At 38.4% G+C, this 21,353-nt stretch overlaps 1 protein-coding gene and 1 long non-coding RNA gene across 2 annotated transcripts in view; one reads left to right on the top strand and one right to left on the bottom strand.

The window, feature by feature from the left end:
* The window catches only part of LOC108901048 (potassium voltage-gated channel subfamily H member 7), a 35,251-nt gene that overhangs the window by 8,401 nt on the left and 5,497 nt on the right, over positions 1-21,353 (bottom strand). The window contains exons 3-10 of the mRNA XM_051071615.1: positions 16,609-16,764; positions 10,449-10,889; positions 8,937-9,148; positions 6,660-7,085; positions 4,221-4,620; positions 3,786-3,985; positions 3,610-3,612; positions 1,796-2,048 (exon numbers count right to left, since the gene is read on the bottom strand). Of these exons, the coding sequence (XP_050927572.1) occupies positions 1,796-2,048; positions 3,610-3,612; positions 3,786-3,985; positions 4,221-4,620; positions 6,660-7,085; positions 8,937-9,148; positions 10,449-10,889; positions 16,609-16,764 (2,091 nt within the window). The remainder of the gene's footprint in view (positions 1-1,795; positions 2,049-3,609; positions 3,613-3,785; positions 3,986-4,220; positions 4,621-6,659; positions 7,086-8,936; positions 9,149-10,448; positions 10,890-16,608; positions 16,765-21,353) is intronic.
* LOC108901052 (uncharacterized) overlaps positions 11,594-21,353 on the top strand; it is a 67,362-nt gene continuing 57,602 nt past the window's right edge. Inside the window, exons 1-3 of the long non-coding RNA XR_001963829.2 lie at positions 11,594-11,702; positions 12,091-12,219; positions 14,031-14,152. This is a non-coding gene — a long non-coding RNA (uncharacterized LOC108901052). The remainder of the gene's footprint in view (positions 11,703-12,090; positions 12,220-14,030; positions 14,153-21,353) is intronic.

Below are 21,353 nucleotides of genomic sequence, written 5' to 3'. Positions count from 1 at the left end.
AGTTTTCATATTAGATCGAGAGAAAAAGAAAAGACTTTCCTCTGCTGAAATGAGCGGCCAGAGGTCCAGTTTAAAGGCCATGATGAAAAATCCCTTTGTTGGTCCCAGGGTTCACTAAATGCCAACACTGTAAGCAGGGGTTCAGGTGAAAGAGATATGATATGTTGGCTGCCAGTGTGCCTTTCACAGCATGCACCGGACACCTTTCTACCACAGAGTACAGCCTCACACAGAGTGGCCTCACACACACACACACACAGCTCAAAAAAAAAAAAAAAAAAAAAACACGAGGATTTAGATAGTCATTAGCTTGGATGGCAGCATAAGAGACTAATTCCTCACCTGTGGAACAATGCTACTAGCCTTGTTGGACCCAATATCATTACAAGAGAAAAATGCATCACCACTATTGGCTGACCACTACCTCATTACAGACTAGGGCAGTTGGCTAAGCAAAATACAAGTTCTCACAAACAAATTGGAGCAGAATTTTGTGCTGATGGAGCATTATATGAGTATCAAATATAAATGGGCTGATCTATGAGATTGGTGACTTTTCCAGTTTGTTTGTTAATAATGGGTTTTGTGTGATGCAGCAGCTTTTGCTAAGCTTAAACCCCATTCTGTCAGGTGCAGCTTTGGAGAGCATTCATCTCATGAATAATGGCAGATTTAATCCAGGCTTGGCCTGTAGCACCTGGTTGTGGTTCACCCATGAGGAAAAAGATAAATACTCATTAATCTAATAACAGTAATGAGTATTTAGTACTCAGTATCACTATGTTACTATTACTATTATTTCAAATTCAGAGCTGGGAATTGTTTTAGTCAGAGCTGTCTTTCACTGCCCTTTTTTTTCTATTTCCTATTTTGCAGCTTTAACTAATTTCCCTGTGCTGTCAAAAAACTGGCAGCTGTTTCACTGTGGTCTTGCCAAATTGCCAAACAACCTTTCATGGAGCCACATAATACAAATGTCAGAGTCTCAAACCTGTCACATGAACAGCCCCTATTGCCCAGAGGACAGAAATGGGGAGACAGCAGACACACCTTGCTATTACTGTCAAAGTGTGTGAACACGATGTGGTTTAACTCCTATAATGACTTGGAAAATGCTCACATTTGGAAGGACTCTCATTATAATAGTTCATACTTTAATGTGCACACAAGTCACGATGAGCTCCCTATTACTGTATTAAAATAGTTTGTGTCCACGGAGAAAATGCACTGCCTGTCTTTTACTGAGCTTATGACAGAAGAGAATCACCACATATTTGCTAATATCAACCAGAGTAGGTGCTCAACGTAATCAATAATTTATATGTGTCAATTAATAAGAACAAACTACATACTTAATATCCTTTACAGAATATCAGTGGTGGAATACCACATGTATTAAAGGCACACATATTAACATATTAAATCCAATCATGTGCCTTGAATTTACATATGGGTATCAGTGTGACCTTTGAGACCCTTTTTGTAAGTGCTTCCTAATTGATGGAATATTACTACTACTACTAATACTACTTTGTCTTAGCAGGTTTGATACTGATATGTCAACACACAATCAGCTGAGAGATCTCCTATACAACAGGGAGGTGAGTTTTACACATTTTCACACCTGTAAGTGGATGGTGGAGGTTGCTTTATCTGCATAACAGCTCTCACACATCACAGTATCTCCTTAGCAATAACTTATTAAAATTTAGCCACCTTGTCCAATTATCTAAAAAAATGACCACAGATGCAGCAACACAGCAGTAACACATTAACAGTAAGGGATTGTATTTACCAAGTATTGCTACGACAATGTCATCTTTCAGGATCTCAATAGAGCCACGGGACAGAAAATAGAGAGCAGTGAGCACATCACCACTGTGGACCAGAGTGTCTCCAGGTGGGGCATGAGTGGTTTTGAAGCGCATGGCCAAGGCCCTCAAGCAGCCTTTGGTGGCTCCCTGGAATGCTTTGCAGTTGTGAAGAAGATTCCTGTTGAGGTGAAGGCAGATATCTGCCTGCAGGCACTCAGGAAAACCTTTTAACACCTGTGGCACAGAGAAAATCCATGTTTAAAATGCACAAAATATTGGTCTGATATCCTCCAAAAGATGCATTTACATTATCACTCAACTCAGCGAACACTGCGAGCAGCAACTGTGCTAAGATGAATGTACTTTTAATAAGAGAAGGTGTAATCAAGCTTGACAATAGCACAGAGATGAGAATAAGGTATGACTACAAACAGACAAACGTTCCACAGTCATAGATGCATTAAACACACACATTGCAAGTCAGTTTAAAAATGTTGACCCTATTATGTTTCTCAATTAAGACACATCCATATAAATGTCAAAATGGAACAATAGCTGATATAGTATGATTTTCATAACAAATGTAAGATGTAAAAATAACTGCCACTTAGATTTATATAACCACCCCCTGAGCTAAACACACAGCAAAATGTCTGCTCAGTTTTGACTTAGTCTCTTTCTTTTTCCGAACTGGTAACACATACTATTGGAATGAGGGGGAAATGTATTATGTGATAAATGCAAGCACCAGCGAAGCCACCATTTTTATACCCTAAATCCATTCATCTGTAGGAGCCAAGGATTAAATCCAGACTTTTGATGTATGCCTCCACCTTAAAGGAAAGAACTGACTGCATGCAATATAATTTACATTATCATTAGTATTATTATTACATAATGTTTCAAAGTAGAGTTTTTTGATCAGTAACCACATTTAATAAGCCTTTTATCTTTTATCCCACTCCTTCATAAAATATATCACGTTATCTGGTTATAAGGCATACATTAAAAGGATGAGAAACCCTCTTATAGCCACAGACATAACTAACAGATATTACAAGGTAAATACATGGTGACTACAATAAATTATGTAGTTTTTACCTTTGTATTTATCATTTTTGTTATTGTTAATAAAACTGGCATTACTCACATTTAATAAACTTGAGTTCTTTTTTTAAAAAGTTTATTTTTTTTTTAAATGAACTTTTTAAAAAAAAAGGTTATTTTGTGTGTGGATCCATAGACAGATAGATTTTGTTTCCACAGCATGTATTATGCATGCATCCAAAATCAATTGTACAGTAGTATGTTTCAATTTGTATAAAAAAACTGTATCTCAAACTTATGGCAATTGCAGTATATTTACTTGAACATCTACGTTGTAGTTTAGTAAGAAGTTTAGTAAGAAATATAGTTTGTAGTACAAATCAAAGTGGTCATCTATAATTCTTACCGTGCACTGTATTTATCTACTAGTGCTGACACCAAAATCAAGTTTACTGCAAATAGATAAATGATAAAATTGTTGCAAAGAAAATTTCAGATGGATATTGAAATTAGACAAGATCAAAGATTAATATCAGTGCCATTTTTCAATACATACATTAAGTTTAATTTTACATGCATACTTTTATTTCTTTGCTCTGGATGACACTATATTAGCATCAGATCATGCATAACTCATTGAATTTTAAATATTTACACTGGATGTGGGGTAATGATAAGGGGTTATTTTAAAAATGTTGAAACAGTGACTCATTTAGTCATGGAAATGACAAAAAATTCAAATATGTACCTCCTGCTCTTACCAATGAAGAGATGTTAATCCAGATGAAAAGCAGTCAAGGGAAAGAAAGATCTTTTTAGAATATTGCATGATGATGAACCAATATTCAGTAACTTCAGTTTACTTTGAGTGGATATGCTATCCAGCTACAGTGGCATGTAGATATGTTGATTATTTTTATTTACCGTGTTCATATCGATGCCATTAGTGTAGGTCCATGAGTGTTGGAAGTACTCCTCCAGCCTTTGCCTCAGTGGGTTGGGAATCTGGTGAAAGCGGATGAACTCCTTAACCCGCAACATTTGAGCATGATAACGAGCTGTACCTGAGTACAACCTCTGGATGATGGCTGAGACGTTTCCAAAAATACTGGCATACATTAGGGCTGAAACACAGAAAATGACCAATAAATGAGATGAGCTATAATCTACTGGCTGCTTTGCATTTTTATTTTATATTTAATGAATGCAAACAAATGCTGCATAAACACAGACAATCTATTGTCCAGGATTTGATTAAAATAATTTTCTAAACCATTTCAAGAGCTAAGCAAGAATAAAAACATAAAGTTTTGCAAAAAGAAAAAGAATGCTGTAAAAAAAAGACCATAACATACTCACAGCCAATCAACATGACACAAATGGAAAAAATCTTCTCTGAGTTGGTGTTTGGGGAGACATTTCCAAAGCCCACACTGGTCAGACTGCTGAAGGTGAAGTAAAGTGCTGTGACATACTTGTCCTTGATAGAGGGACCGGAGCTGGGATCACTGTAGTTGTATCTCTTTCCTATGGACACGCCCAGATTGTCTAGCCAGCCAATCTTGTGCTCTAAGTAGGGCTTCTCCACATTGCCAATGGCGTACCATATACAAGCTAGCCAGTGGGCAATGAGGGCGAAGATGCACATGAGCAACATGAGGACTGCAGCTCCGTACTCAGAGTAGCGATCCAGCTTCCTGGCTACACGCACCAGTCGTAAGAGCCTAGCTGTCTTCAACAGGCCAATCAGAGTGGTAGTCTAAACAAAATGTACAGCAGGGCATTTGATTAGTAATGGCACATTAATATGTCAGACTAACAGCAATTTTCTGTCATACATTTCTCTCCAGCTTATTTGTTGCATATGTACCACAGCCTCTGACATGTTCTCTTTGTTAATAACAAATCAAAGCTGTGACAAACCAAGAAAGCCACCTCACAAACTTAAGCTAATGAGTTTCCTTAACAGCGGAAAAAAAAGATTTTAGATTGGCAACTCCCTACAGTGGTTAATAGCAAAGTAACCCACAAGTGCATTGCCTGCAGGTAAATCCTTATTGAACAGGCAATAACACTCACTCAGTGAGTCCCTGGGAGTTTGTAGCTGCTTTTTGTGTCATCAAGAAACACTAACCACCATTTTCATTTGAATAGTCATTTATCTACCTGACAATTACAGAGTGACCTTTAAAAATGAAGTTAATGTCTTCAAATGAGAGAAACTCTCTTATTAAACACAACATAAACAAGTCTGTTAGTGTTGTGTTTAATCTTGGTTTTCTCAAGACAGATGAAAAACAAAATCTATCTGACATTTTCCACACTCTGTTTCTTCACTAATATCCTTTTCATATTGGTTAAAGCTACAAGCAGACTGCACTCTACAATTTAATGAAAGTTAAATTCTGTCTTAATTGTACCTGCACAAGTAATTACATAATACAGCTGCACTGCCCTACAATCCCCCTCCTCTCTCTCTCTGTTCCTCTCTAATAGGAACATCATTTAGAGGGTTCAAGTGGGGACAAACCACTCAACTTCTTTTCCATTGTATTCACAGTGAAAATCACAGCTTGAAAATAAATCTTTATTTTTTAAAATTTCTATCATCATAATTATTATTAACAAAACACTGTTTGGTGCCAATTTTCCATAATACCTCTCACAGTATGTTCAATCTTCTGGCAAGACTAAGTTGTTTTGAAAGCAACCAGACATTGATTGAAAATTATTTCAAATATATTCCCTGTTCTAATCAAAAGGTTTACTTAAGCGCTTGTAGGTTAAAACCGTCTTATTAAGCTGCTAAATTAAATGAGCCTTGTGGAAACCATCTGCTGCTGTCTCAGTTGCTTTTATTTTCTGAATGAGCATGCAGTTGAGCAGGACTTTGCGTGCTCAGTCTGAAATCACAAGACCCAGCTGGGAAGCTAAATATAGAAGTAATGTATCTTCATGTTATCATAGTACATGTATGTCAATCTATTTATGGACCAGAAAGAGAAAAGACTAGTTTTCCACTTCAGTTAATAGTGAAAATGAACTGAAATGGAAAATCAAGTTAATAGTGTCAAATTGCCATGGCGAGGCAATGGAGACTATGTTTTACATGCAACTCATTGTGTAAATTTTCCAGGACTGTTTTGTAATTTGTTGCTATCATATGACAGAAACAAATGTCCATTTCCTTTTTTATTTGTTGTCACTCACTGAACTGACTCAGCAGTGGCAACAGCAACAGCAACAGCAGCAGCAGCAGCAGCAACAGCAGTGCTGGAAAAGATGATTATGGTTTATAATCAGGAGCTTTTCTGGTGTAATGGAGTGCCTACAAAGCACGATAAAGCACTGAAGTGGATCCAGATCCTCAGGGGACATATCCTACCAACAAACAAGCCAGGAGGCCTGGCAGCCAGCCTACCAATGGCCATCTCACATCTGCATGTAAGCTGTGCACACAGCCCTGTTGGCCTGCTCCTCACATAAATGCATCATTGATTGCCATTTGGTAAGCCATTAATCCGTGTAAATGTATTCTAGAATGAGGGCCATTCAAAAAAAAAAAAAAAAAGGGGGAAAAAAATGAAAAACAAAAAAAGAAAAAAAAAAACATGCAATTTAAAGTAATCCTTTCAGAGCCGAGACAGAACGATTCAGGCTTTAAGTAGTGGCCCAGGGGCACAAGTCTGGACCTAGTAAATGGATAACAATGCAAGCATGGCTGGGTGATGTGCTGTAAATCTCCCAGGGAGAAAAAAAAACAGGTAAAAAAAATATATGCATTAGAGACAAACATACCTCATCTGATCCTGAGCCAAAGATAAGAAGGTCAAAGGGGATTGCTGCCACCATGTCTATAAGGAACCAGCCTTTAAAATAATGAATTGCTATCTTAGCTGGATGGCTGACCACCTCCTCGTTCAGGTTTACGTAAGTGGTCCTGAAGTTTATGAGGATGTCAATGATGAACATAATGTCCACAATTAAATCCACCACATTAAGAGGACTGCAGGAGTATCCACATTCGCGCCTCTTCTGCTCCTCTTGGTCATTGAGAAGAAAAGCAGCAGAGTAGGGAGTGAGGATTGCTGTGTATATGACCAGCAGCAGGATCAGCCAGTCCCACACTGCTTTGAATGGACTGTAGTGGAGGATAGTGAACTTGTCAATGCGGGCTGTCTGGAGTTTGTACTCTGGCAGCACGTCAGCTCCGAGTGACAGGACCTGGAGGAGTAGTAAGAGAGGGTCAGAAAATTTCATTTAATTTCAATATGTAAATGTAGGTCAACCTCTCAGTTGCCTCGGATCACTGACAACATGAAAGCCTTATTTTCTGTATCATGTCTTAATTGATGCTGATAGGTTTTCACTTGGTGGTATAATGAAGAACAGTCTGTGGATACACAGCTTTACTATTTCATTTTCATGATAATTATTCGTGAAGCACACCAGGTAATTTACCCAGCTCACAGCCTTCAAAGACTGATTTGACAGCAGTTGTGACACCCTAATGCAAGTGCTCTGCAGTCAAACTGTGTTAGGTAAAGGCAGCCATTCAAGCATGACAAGCAGATTGCCTGTGTCACGTCACCATGAATGCTGCTGATTTGTTCTTCATTTGCAAAAGGTACTCTACTGTAGAGATGAAAAGGTGGAGAAAAGCTGTGGAGATTTGCACTGATACATATCTTATTCACATATTTTGGTGAGCAAACATTTGTTTTAATTTCACCAAATGAACTCTGACCGGATGGTAAATTATTCAGTGTGTCCAGGAAAGGCCATGCCGTCCCCTGTTTTGGGCTTAATAAGCAGTGGCAGACAAAGACAAGGGCTCTTTTATGGCAGAAAATAGCGCAGGAGTGAGGACGAGGGCGGTAGGTCTTTCTATTCATTTCAGCACATCCCCCTATCTTCAGCACATGAATTATAGATTTCCCCATGCTAGCAGTCAGGAAGTAGATGCAGTGTTCACATCTCAGTGGTGTCTCCAAACTCCAAACTAAAGTCAGCAGGGAGAGAGAGTATTTAATCACGATGATGGTTGGTCTTCATTTATGAATGAGAAAGCTGTGTTGAAAGAAGTTCAAATATAAGGTTTCTGGGCCTCTCTTGTACTTGGTTGTCACTAACGTTGCTGGGGGTGCTAGCAGTACTGTTTTTGTGTAGTGGTGTGACCATTTTGTTTGTCAAAATGATTCAAGTTAACCATAAAATACAAGCATATACATTTTTGGCTTTTGTACTTTATTTGAATTGATGAAAAAGAGGTATTTGTTGTAGTTGAGACTGTGATGAATATCAGCTCCCCTAGCTGTCCTTGGTATGTTCGCATCGGCTGTGCTGCTAGTCTAGTCAACAGGGAATTCTGCCACTAGATAGCCCTTGTTTCAGCCATATGACAGGAGGTGTTTGGCTTGCTGCATTGTCCTTGAGCAAGAAATTTAATCCCTGCAGTCTGTTGAGGTGTGATGAACCTGCACTTTGAGTTACCAGCAAAAAATATAATTTCTGTTGTGTTTCTTTTACCCATAGCTGATGTTGATCAGTATAAATTTGACTTTTTTTTCCTTCGGTATTATCCTCCCTTTCTCTGCAATTAAGAATGCCAACACCCTCTCTCTTGCTTTAGGTGTCACCGCTCCACTGTTGATGTGTGTAGACAGTAGACAGCCACATGTTACCTATGTAACACATGGGACCACCAGCTGCTTTTTTTTAACCTGCCAGCAAGACATTTCACTGGCAGAGTGCAACATGTGCTGTGTATAAGTGTATCTAGCTATCCCACAACCTTCCTTGGAGGCACCCCAGCCAATGACTGCATTAGGCATCATTAGTGCAGTAAGAAGGACATTATCTTTTTGCCAGCTTCCCACCCACAAACACTGCCAATTGTGCTCTTTGAAATACAGAACCAAGGACTATTGCTAACTGAAACCCCTAATGTGGTGATGGTGGCTGAGAAATTTGCTGGTATTTCAAAATGACCATCTGCAGATGTCACAGGACACAAGACGAGATATTGCAATATCAGTTAACTAGAATTTGTCAAAGTAGAACTTCCTGACTCACCTGTGTGACTTTTTCTGTGACATTGTGAGTTCTGTCTTTGACCTTTGGTGCTATGATGGTTTTCTCAGATGTTGGTGGAGAGTGAGTCTTTTTATCAGTCCCCTCGGTGAAGTTGAGTGCAATCAGAGGGATCTTGTTGATGGTGCTATACTTGTTGATGTTAGAATCAGAGGTAGAGCCAAGCAGGCTGGACTTCACGTGATTAAAAGGGCCTGGTGGTTTAGAGCAAATAGCATTCACATTAGTACCCCTGGTAAAGTTATCGTATCTTGTTTAATTTAGTAGCAGTAGACAGGTGTCAAAATTACACACAACAAACCAAAATGAAAAAGTCAACATATAAATGAGCTGAAATTGAGCAGAGCATAAGCATTGACAATTAACATTTTTAGTGAAACTGTGTCATCAGTTTTTAATTTTGAAAGCACAGACTTCAACAAATATTAAATGAACACTTCACGGATTTCAAACCATTATCTTCATATTTTATATATTGAGGTGACTCTGTGTATTGTAAGTGTATTGATGTAGGCAACTATACAGTTTGTAGCCTATGATACTTGCATAGTTCCACAGTGCAGCAATACACTACAGCATAGCTAGCTCACGTTCTTGAGGATAAGGTAGTGTCCAAGGATCTAATCTTGGACATGTATTAGAACCAATTACAACTTAAGAAGAACTGGTGATTCATTTAGAGACATTTTCAACTTCACCTATTCCTAAAAGCAAAGTTTTGACCTACTCTACTTCTGTTTTTCTCACCGTTCATGCAAGCATCAACACACATGCTGAGTACAGAGTGGGTTTTTCTGTAACCTAACATTAAGTTGGCCAACTATGAAATGGTTAGGAATTTTCCCACAGGTACTGCATGCTTAATGGCTAGTGTAGCTTGGTACATTAGCCAGAAGAGCTACAACTGTATCACATAATACAAGCATGTGTTCATGCATGCTAATTTAAAAGCAATGCTTTGATTAGCAAATGATAAGAGCAGATATGAGGCTTATGTGATTTCATTATATGATTTTATAGACTGCTGATGTGACAAAATCACTACATTGGTCTGAGTATATAATCATTTCACATAATTGAGTGCAATAAGCCCATTCAAACTATCAAACAAAAGTGGATCTGTGAAGAGCATTTATGCTGATTGCCTTGCTTGAAAGTCATACTCCAAAACAGCACTGAGCAAAGAAATCATGGGCAGAAATACACAATTACCTCTGACATGGCTACCATTGTCTAAAAGCAGCATTGTATGGACAGAGAAAGTAAAGGATAAACACTTTAATAAACCTATACACATGTAGAAAAATAGAAAAGAGCAATAGTGAGAGCAAAGTTAACTAAAACAAAAATGGTATCTCTGTATTTATAGTGTATTATGGTTGAGTTAACACTAGTCTGTACTCCAATTCAAACTCAGTCATAATGTTATAGGTTGGTCCAAAGCAAACTATACACTAATCACAGATTGTAAGTTTTACATACTCTAGTACATACCTTCACTTGTCTGTCGATCCCTGAATACGTTTTTGGAATTGGAGCTATAGGTCTCAATTTCATGGACGGACGATGCACGCCTCATACTGTTGATGCTGCCTCTGGGGAAGGTATTTGACAGGGAGGTAGAGGATTGGTGCGGCTCTGTCTGGTACAGCTTCTCCCAGGGGAATTTAGGGGATGAATGGTCAAGTGGTTCGGGACTGATGCTAGCCTGGGAAGAATGGTGGCTTGAGCCTATCAGGGCATGCGTGTCATTTGCCTCAATGGGACTGCAAATGCTCTTGGTGGGTGAGGGGAAACTCTGTAAAGCCACTGAGTCCTCATTCTCTTTGGGTGAGTCCACCATCACAGCATCTGGGTCCTCTTGCGGAAGTGATTGCTTGTTGGTATTCATTAGGCTCAAAGCGGCCTGGCGGAAGCGGAAGAATCTACTCCTCCCTAAAAATTGAAATCATATGAAACCTTGTTAACTTTTTGATATACAGCAGTGAAAGATGAAAATATCCAAAAAAAGCATCCAATCATTCATGGTTTAATAGCAAACTTCTCCAGCCAAAAACATGAGGGAAATGGAAAATTAAATGCAGATCTCACAGTAAGAGGTGATAAAATACTCACATCCCAAACTCATTTTGTAAAGGTCATCATAACAGTGCAACCAGTGGTGAACCATGCTCATTTTCCTGACTCTATTATTGGACTGCCAATTTTGTGCTTTGTTTAAGTTCTTTTGGTGCATTGGCTCCCCCACTCATATAAAAAAAGCACAGGTAAGTCCTACGTTGAGAATGGCAGGTACTGAAACATGTCTGCTGCAGAAATTGTGAAATGAGCAGATTTTAATTTTAGTTTCTCCAGCATTTGGGCCTCCATGAACGTTGTTTTCAGATCAATGTTATATCCATACTCAATAGGCTATTGGAGGGGGGTGAGGAGTGATGCCACCCCCCTTGTTAGCAAAATGATCAACCAAATGTTAACCTGCCATCATGTATACAAATATAATTTAAGTTGTGAAATAATTTGGCTAAAGTAACTCTTCACTGCTGCTGCAAAGATATTGTACAGCGCCAAGATCACCGATTTTCTCGTCTAGACACCTGCGTCAGTGCTTGTGTGCGCGGTGCGATGGTGTCGGGGGGGTGGAGTGAACTATCCTGTCGTCGCTACAAAATCTTTGCTCAAAATGGCGATTCTCTGATTAACTCAATAAAAGGAACAAGAAGATAAATTCACTGAAGCATGCTGAAGGTAACTACAGAACTTTGTTACAGACTGACTGCTTGTACTCCACTGTTATTAAGTCCCAAACATCGCCTGACCTGCGTGGTCACGCTACGTTAAGCAGTCCATCATGATACCACTAGTTAGTTTCACTTGAGTGATTTTAGTTAGCTTGCTAACCCGCTGGCTAACTTGATAGCTAGCTAGCTAACATTAACTCCAGCCATCCGGTGTACGACTGATAAACTTTAAACGAAGGTTGAAATGCTTCCTTACAATTCAGTTTGTGTAAAGATTTGAAATACGTTAAATATGGTACCACTATGTCGCATTATCTTTACTGCAAGATTATCTTGGCAGAGGCTGGTAACATTTGAATAAATATTAACTGACACTGTCTTTACTTTCTTTGCAGACATGGACGAAACTGCAAAAACTGGAATTAATCAAAGGTCAACTTTGAGAAGAGAGGAAATACAGGACGAGATGATGAGACTGAGGAGGAGAAAAGGAGATGATGATGGAGATGTGAGAGGAAGAGCAGGTACTGTCCATTGTGTCCACTATAGGATGAGCTTTATGTCCCTGTGCTGTCCAGTAACTGACCTGGGGCCCAATGAAAGAGATATATGTTCTCTACTGTTGAATCTATAAGCTCAACTAACAACAACACAAACCAGGCATAATTGAAGTCTGATAATGCTTTGTAATTGTATAAATATATTATTGAGTAAAACATCTTTTGTTATGGTTATGTAGTATTTGAGGCACATTTCTAAAATTCAAATCCATAGTGATGCAAACTCAACCCCCTTATATTTTCTCCAGGCAAACAGGGCGTGTTTGGGCTTGTTTTGTTGTGTTTGCAAGAATTTCTGTGATTGAGGCATCACATCTTTTAATTAACAGCATATTATGTGTACAAGTGTTTGTTAAGTTTGATCAATCTCAGAGGATTAGTGCACTAAACTTTAACATGAACATCAAAGTGAAAAACAAATGATTTGGCTGTACTGAAATCCATTTCTTTCCAGTGCCCGAAAGCATGAGGAGAAGCAGATTGTGTAATCGCTTTTCTATGTCTCCTTGATTTCAGACAGGAAACCAGTTTTTGTGCATAGTCACATCTTCAGAATGGACACAGTAGCAAATGTTAATGACCTCTTGGGACAAAGTGAAAGTTTGGGCTCATTAACAATAGAAAGAGAGTGAAAGTGAACCCTGTCTCACTCATGAGGCACCAATCCCTCAGCACTCTCCTTATGTAACGTTGTTGCCATCTGTTTCCATTCCCTGGCCAAATGTGCTGATGTTACAACTATAGCAGCTTACAATAGAGCCATGACACTCAACAAGTTTCCTGGAGAGGAACCTAATGACATCCTGAGCTGGCAGGAGATATGGACAACCTTCCTGTCTCTTCTCTGCGGGCAGACTGTGTCATCTGCGTTTGAAAAAGTCTAGTTCATATAAACCCAGTAAAACACAGTATGTTGTTTGAGTGTCTTAAATAAAACAAACTGTGCAAGACATATCCTTTTTATGCAGTGTAATTCACTGTAGTACTGATGACTCACATCTGAGCCCGTCTATAATTTTAATAGACTTATAATAATCATCACCAGCAGGCAAACAGCATGTCCTAAAAATATACTTTGGTACTAAATTGGGAAATTTTGCATTGTAGTATGCAAAAGTGAATCCAAACTTACTTCAGTAGAACTGAATTTATAATTCAGGAGGCTTCATCAGTTCTAGTTTTTCATCCGTGGCTTGGATTTTCACATCTTCACATCACATTTAGACTGTCACATTTATGACAGTCGTATAAGCATTATCATAAAGTTAGGTATATTAAGGAGTAAAGTGAGTCAAAAAAGGATTGTCAGGATGGCACTGTAATTTGTAGACAAGTGGTGACACCGTCCACCCCCCATCCAAACTGTTCATACTGTTGATCTCAAAGGAGTGTCCCTTATTGTAGGTATACTGTGAGGACTCGACCTGAGGATTTGCATCTTTCATATTGGGCTTGTTCACTGGTTGCATTATTGTTGTGCTTACACTTGAGTGTATGGTCATTGGGGGGGCAGGTGTCTGCCTTAGTGTGATGCTGGATTTCAAACACACAATGCAAAACAGTATTATTATGGCTATTAAAGATTCTTCTTAGTTTCTTGGACACTCCATCCATGTATAGAATGATTATGTTATTAAATCAGCTCTGCCTCTCTCCTATAGTTGTTGCTCTTTAATTTTTTACCAGATCTTCCAGCTATTTTGACAAATGCTTACCTAATAAAGCTCATCAGCACCTTACTGTGCTGTTTTGACACCTCTCCATTTCATTCACAGCTCACACCTTAATTCATGGCACTCTGATGACTCACACATGGTCATGTGATCTTTCATGTGACTTTTAAATGTGAACTATCCAAAGAGGCTACCTACCAAAACCTACCTGAGACTCCACACTGGTGAGTAGACTGATTACCTATTACCTGGAAGACTGACAATGTCTCACAAGAGTTGCTGATTTCCCATTATACTGATTGATATATATGTCAACCAATTCTCCATAAAGTATGTTTATTATTGTTACTATGGTTTGCAACTGAATGTAAATGGGTTATATGGTACATTGTACACTGCAAGTGGATTGTCCCCTTTCAAGTGTGAGTGTGTCGCTTCAAATGAAGCAGTTCAAGTATTTCAAGGGTAAGATATGGAGTGTGATATCTACAGGTGGATCAAGTGACATTGGCAGTATTTTAGACGGCGTCCCAGACGGCTGTGGTGAAAAAGCCCTAGCTAAGCCTGAAGGCAAAGCTCCTTATTTACTATTATTTACTACTTGTATTACAGTGAATAAGACTGTGGATACTTGCATAGAACACAGTTTCCTTCACAGGGTGTAGGGACAGGATGAGAAGCTTGAATACCTAGAATGAGCTTGGAGTAGAACTGCTGCTCCTTTATACTGAAAGGTGTGAGTGTGGCTGTGCTTTTATTTTGAAAGGTCATACCTCTGAACAGAGTTTCAGAAGTGTTTGATTTCTATATTTAATATGCAGCTCAAATGAGTTTCAGTCCAGCTAGTTCTTTCCCATATGTACCACTAACCCTTCTAGGGTTTGTCACTGACTGCAAAAACAGTATGAAAAAAAAAAATAAAATCTCAGTATGAAATCAGCCGAATGAGCGGAAGATTTCAAATAGAGTAAGCATACTATTTAGTAGATTATGATTATGGTAGATTTTCTAAATCAAAGTTAAATATTATTGTTGTTACTTTATAATGTTATGATATGTATTCAGTTTTTGACTGAATAATAAAAACAAATCTCTAAGTGCAGTTGGTAACTCTTGTTTCTGGCTTGAGCCTCGGAGGCATGCTGAAGTTGCTGAATGGTGTGTTCTAGATGGCAGCTCAGGGAAATAGGGATTACTCTCTTCCAGGTTCAATAGTGTGCTGGTTGACACCTGCCGGCTTATAGCCTGCTGTCAACACCGTGTCATAATTAGCCCCCCAATGTCCAAAAATCGCTTTTGAGAGGCTGCTACCCTAAAATGTAGGACCAGGCCATGTGGAAATGTTCTCCCTGATCATTCCAGGTGAAATGCTAAAAAAGGGTTTCTTTTTTTAAATCAGTGATGTTCTTTCCTCAGCAAAGTTCTTTATTTGCTAATTCTGCTTTTAAGCCCTGATAACCTGAAAATAAGTGCATTTATAAGGGTGAAGGTACCAATGTGTTGTTCATACACATCTGAAGAAATACTTCATATATGGCATGATATATAATTTGATAACATATTTAATATATGGCATAATATATAATTTCAATACCAGATTGTTAGCATCAGTCTTTAAAATCCCTCTTAAGTCGAGCCAAGTGTAGCATAAAATCACACTTTAATGCCCTGCTGTTATCTAAGGGCTGCTCAAAGACAAAGACAACGGAAGGTCATACTTTTAAGTGTCATATGTGCATGTAGTCAAGACTTTTTCTAATCTAAAGTCACATCATATGTTTATCTCCCCATCTACCCACGGGTCCGATTACTGAAGCATGGTCACAAGCAATCAACTCTGATTAGCAATTTTAGCAACAGACACAGGCACTCCCGCGCACATAAGCAGACACACACATGTGCGAGCACACGCATATGCATATGCATGCATGCACACACTTAAATACACACAGTACAGCACAAGCCGAATGTCAGTGCCTCGGAGGAATTCATGCTGAGTGAAGTGGATAGCTGAGCTCCAGTCAGAGAAGAGATGCTGAGTGCCTCCAATCAGGGAGGAGCAGGAAAAGTCTCACTGACTTACACCTCCTGACACACATCCAAATAAAAAATGAGGAGTGCAGTATATGCTGCTCTCCCAAAAGACATAAAACAGATATAAAGAATTCAACATTTTCAACAGGATAAGGTTATGTAAGCCGGCCATTCCCTGCCACCATGCGCACAGTGTATTTTATTGCTGGATGTGTAAACTGTATTGTCCTGGCAAACAGTAAATAATGCTCCATTTTTGAGAATAATAGAAAGTGGCAACATATTTTGAAGTTATACTCAGCATGACAGGGAACTGAATAAAATGTTCTAGTGCTTAATTAGTGTTTAACAGATGCAGAGGGCTATTTTAATGAATTATTGCAGTTACAGCCGTCCATTTTACACAGCTGCTCTTTGTTAAATGAGTGACCTGTTTTCGGAATGGAGCCATCTCACAAAACATGCAGGAGTTTAATTTGGAAAAAGAAGAAGATAAAAATTTGACAAATGTATAACAAATACAAAGCTAGACATAATTTTTGGCTCTGGTGTGGAGACAAAAGAAATCCAATTTTTATTTTCCATAGCAATGCTTTTTCAGGTACTGTTTATGTAGTAAGGAGAGAATGGTGCATTGAATACTCACTTTGATCTGACTTTGTGGGTGATGTGGGGCTTATCTTCTCCGTGGAGCTGTCACTTCCCTCATCCAGAACATACTCAAAATTTAAGATAAACAACATCACCACGCCCTCCTCATTCTTCACCGGGATTATATGAGTGTTACATTGAAAGTCAGTTCCTGAAAGAGAAACAAAGTGTCAGTGCCAAAAAGCTGAATCATACATTATATCATCTCTCTATCTGCCATCTCTAAAAGGGTTAGTATGTCCCAAGATAGCTTTACTAAATAAAACCATTATGCTTGTATGTACATTTATCAACAAGTGCCATCACAATCAAACAAATAATTGCTGAGAATGCTAATTAAACAGAAATCTGAAAATGACTAACACCTCCATCTGGTTTCACATGACTGTTGGGAAAACCGAGGAGAAGTTGATCTGATTTAAAGGTCAGTGCCTACATGTCAGAACAAATCAAACAGTTGAGATAATATAAGTAAGCCCAGGGTTTAAACAAAGTTTGTGTGTGTGTGCTTATATATTGCGTGCCTATTTGTGTGCATAAATATATATGATGCAAGAGTGGTTTAGCAGAATAGATCAAACAATCGAGGCAGATTATAGTCAATTTAGGGGACTGCAATGTGCTCACAGGAATAATCACCAGAACTGAGCATCGTGAGAGGTAGTGAAGCAGAAACCAATTCATGATCTAAACTTAGTCGTGAGCCCAGAATATCACCATTTCTTAACTGCACTGGTTATAGCTGTGTGAGCAAAAGTTACCAATGCCTGGGGGCACAGCTGCCCACAAATAAAACTCTGTACCCACTGCACTCTAAGCAGCAACAATAGCTACTGTACAGCTAAGGTGATGGGCAATAAGACAGTGACCATCTTTGGTACAGGGGAAGGCTGTCTTAACAGAAGCTGTTGTCTTTGAAATGTTAATGTTATTCTTCGTCATTTGGCACTGGCTTTAAAATCAAAATGTCTCACACCAAAACTGTCCCTCTGTCACTCTATCATATGTAGGTCTGTCTGTCTTTCTGTCTTTCTGTCTGGCTTGTTGCTGGGTTGCTCCTCCTCACAGAGGACACATATTACCAGTGTTCACTGTAATCTCCTCAGGGCTCACAGACACCCTGCCAGCAGCATTCATTAGCAGTAGACTTGCTGTCTGACTAAATATAACAAGCTTGGTCTGCTTCAACATGCCAGAGTTCTGTTGGAAGGATTTCTGCATCAAAATTCCCAGAAGTAATGCTGCATTGTCACAGCTGACAATATGATAATGTCATTTTAATACAACAGAATACATTTTAAAAATATATTAATTGCTATTTGAGAATACAGGTAGAATTCAGGATTATGTGTTATGATGAGAATAAAAAAGGAAACCATCATGAATGTGCTGTATGTGGATAATAAGACCAGTGGATGTGTGCACATCCATCTTGTCTAGTGTCATGGCTGCCTGGTCATGTTATGTTGTAAAGTAGGAGAGCAGTGCTTAGAGAGCATGGGAACTGTGAGTCCTTCCCCAGTAAATCCCTTTTTCATAAAAAGCACTTTCCTGCATTTCCCAGAAATCCTTCACCTAATTCTACATTGTCCCTTCTAAAAAAAGGGGAACATTTTGGGTTTTGACTTTGATCTGTTTGATTAAACAGTAGGCTCATTTTTCAGTGTGAGGGAAAAAGTAAGTGATTGAATGAAATATATAGTATCGACTTTTAATCATCTGATAAATACTGTATATATTAAAATGGTTGGTGATAGAGCCTCAAATTTTTCCTGCTAAAGTTATACTTTTATTGATTTTGGGGCATTTCAGCCTCTGTTCTCATAGAGAGAAGATGTGACTAACGTGCAGCAAAGGTCTCCAGTTGGAGTAGAAACTGGGTGTACAGGAGCAAAATGTACAAAAAGCATTTTTCAAGTAAATCTTGTTATAGGTGTGTAAGATATAATTTAGTAGTATTGCTAGGTACATGAAACCACTCAAGGTAGATGTATGTGTATGTTATATTATGAGGTATTTCTTATATGCTAGTTTAAGTATTAGAAACTGTGAAATGTTTGGCCTTGTGCATTCTCAGTATGACAACATGGTTTTAGCCTTAATATACAGAATGGTAGAGGTGAGGTGAGTTAGTAATATGTAGAAAAGAAACACGAAAATAGGAGATTTCAACTTTTCTTTGTGCAGACATGCTGCAGATGTCCCCTTTGCTTCATTGCTCAAGCATGTGAGTACATCTGATCTAAATTTTGTTCACTGTCAGGGGTTTTCTAAAGTTTTCTGAATAGAGCACTAACCCATGCATTAAATATGAATTTGAGTGAATATGAGTTCATTGAATGCAGCAGTGAACACATAAATTAAAAATAGTTTTTTTTTCTTAAGAGCGTTAAGGTTTCCCCACTACAAACTGCATGCTTTCATCTAAACATATATACTGTTCTCTTAAGTAATTTTTTTTAACTAACACAAAAGTGATGACACTGTATGTGATTTTACAAAGAATTGCAAAATGTTAACAAAATTTAGTTATATATATTAAATCTCCCATTTGAAAGGGAAAAAACAGGCGTAACATAGTGGATATTTGTATTCATTAATAACAACAGACATCTAGTGGACATTGAACAGAACTGTGCTGTGTGTGCAGCCAACATGGTAAATTCAGCAGAAATATTTCTGGGCTGGAGTTTACCTTACCAGATGGGGAAACAATGGTCATGCTTAAAGGCTAAGCCATGGGGGTCTCTTCTCATCTGGTCTCCTGCTGAATGTCACCTCTACCAAAATGGATCAAAGGAAAGCTTCTTTATAACACTCTAGGTTTAATCACGATATTTTTTTATCATTTTGTAAACTTAAGTATTTGCCTGCGAAACAAGGGGAGAGCTCTTCTTTCCTCCACCTAAAGGCAGTGACAGTAAACCGTGTGATCAGCAGCGCTACTCATGACCTGAAGAAAAACTGGTCATTGATTGGGAACAACTGTGTTATTCATCTCCTTTTTGACCAGGCCAAGTTGTTTCCTGAAGGCATTTTGTTGGGGAAAATTATGTGATCTCAAAGCATCCCTTGTCTCCATTTTTGAATATTCTTATTCAACTAAACCTCATTCAGTTTATCCCACAATTAGTTTTATTGATAGAGATCCACAGCATTCCATGATACTTGTACAAATGTACTAATTGGTGATTATTTATGAAGATTTAGAGCCTAAACTGTTTGTCATTACCTGACTTGGTACAATCAAAACTAAACTAAAAGATTTAACGTTAAACTCAAATCATATACTACAAAAAATAAAAAACAAACACAAAAAAACAACAAAACAAAACTGCATTTGGGAAAGATCACATTTTCTGGATCTGTGATGCTACCCCCCGTTGAGTAACAAATTGGTTTGGCAGACATGACTTCTCAGCTGAAGTGTCATGATGAACAAAACTGTCAGACAGTTTTATGAGAAGCTATGGCTGTTTTTAGACTTATTGGGAATAATATTGGATTTGCAATTTGACCTATTTACAAGCAGCTACGATACTACTGTGCACTACATTTGGTGCAGATACAGAATAGGAAAAGCCACATATAGTATCAATATAATAATATGTGTGATTATATGTGTGTGTGTGGGTGTGGGTGTATGTGTGTCATATTCCATTTGTAGAAGAAGCAGCTGTATACACATCAAAAAATGTTTTGAAGGTCTAAAACATTACTAGGGAATACACTCACTGTTTTCTCATCACTGCCTGTTTTATTTTCTGAGACATTTTTCCTGTTTTCTCTGCCAGTGCATTTTCAGCTCATTCCTGTTACTTTTTTTAGTTTAGTAAGAGTTGTATTCCTATTCCTCCTGTTTTTATTCGGTTTTATATCTTCCTTTCGTCACCACGCTCATGTTGTGAGGACCAACAGTAGGATGTATAAGATATGCTGAGAATGTGTATGATTGGCTTTGGCTATTTGCTCTCTTGCATAAGCTCGCTTGTAATTTTGTTAGGTGTCACTGGTCTTGGTGCATGCTCTGCCCCCCATATTAAGACTCCAGTATGCTTCAAAACCACTTTCTGATTGTCTCTAAGGAATGACTGTCCATGTGTACCATCTTCCCAATTCATAGGATTCATTGTGTCTCGCCTTATGATTGTAGGTTTTTGCCCAACCTTCGAGTATAGCAACATGTAGCCAGTAACTCCAGTAATAACCAATCACAATGTTACTGTAAAACTAAAATATAAGACATCTGTGCAACTTTAAATGTTTGTGCTTGTGTTTTCTGATTATGTTCCATTTTTCTTTATGCTGAATCATGTATTTGCAAATCAGTGAATGCGTCTTTTTGTGGGCTATTGGTTTTTATTGTCATAATGATGAAGACATTTGCTTCATTTTCTTGTGTTTTATCCATTTGCAGTTGTTTTGTTAAGCTGTAGTGCTTTTAACTCTTTACCACTGCACAACCTAGCAAGCTCTTTGGATTCTTCTCTCCTTTATCTTTACATTTGACAAGATTGAAATCTTACCCTGGTAAATATTAATACATGAGCCTTAGTGTGCAGTATGCATGCTACTGAAGACTGCTGACCATTTGAATTTACCCAGCCTTCGCTCAACACTCAACACAACATAAACATGTCTTTCGCTGCTGGACACAGTTAACATCGTTGACAGTAAAGCAGTTTGGGCCAGTGAAAGGGTTAGAGTTAGTGGGTGTTCATTCATTCCCTGACCTTTACA

This window comes from Lates calcarifer, linkage group LG1 (assembly GCF_001640805.2).
Source record: "Lates calcarifer isolate ASB-BC8 linkage group LG1, TLL_Latcal_v3, whole genome shotgun sequence".
Classification (NCBI taxonomy): Eukaryota; Metazoa; Chordata; class Actinopteri; family Centropomidae; genus Lates; species Lates calcarifer.
Note: the sequence above shows the minus strand (reverse complement) of the source record. Positions and strands in the feature narration are given on the sequence as shown.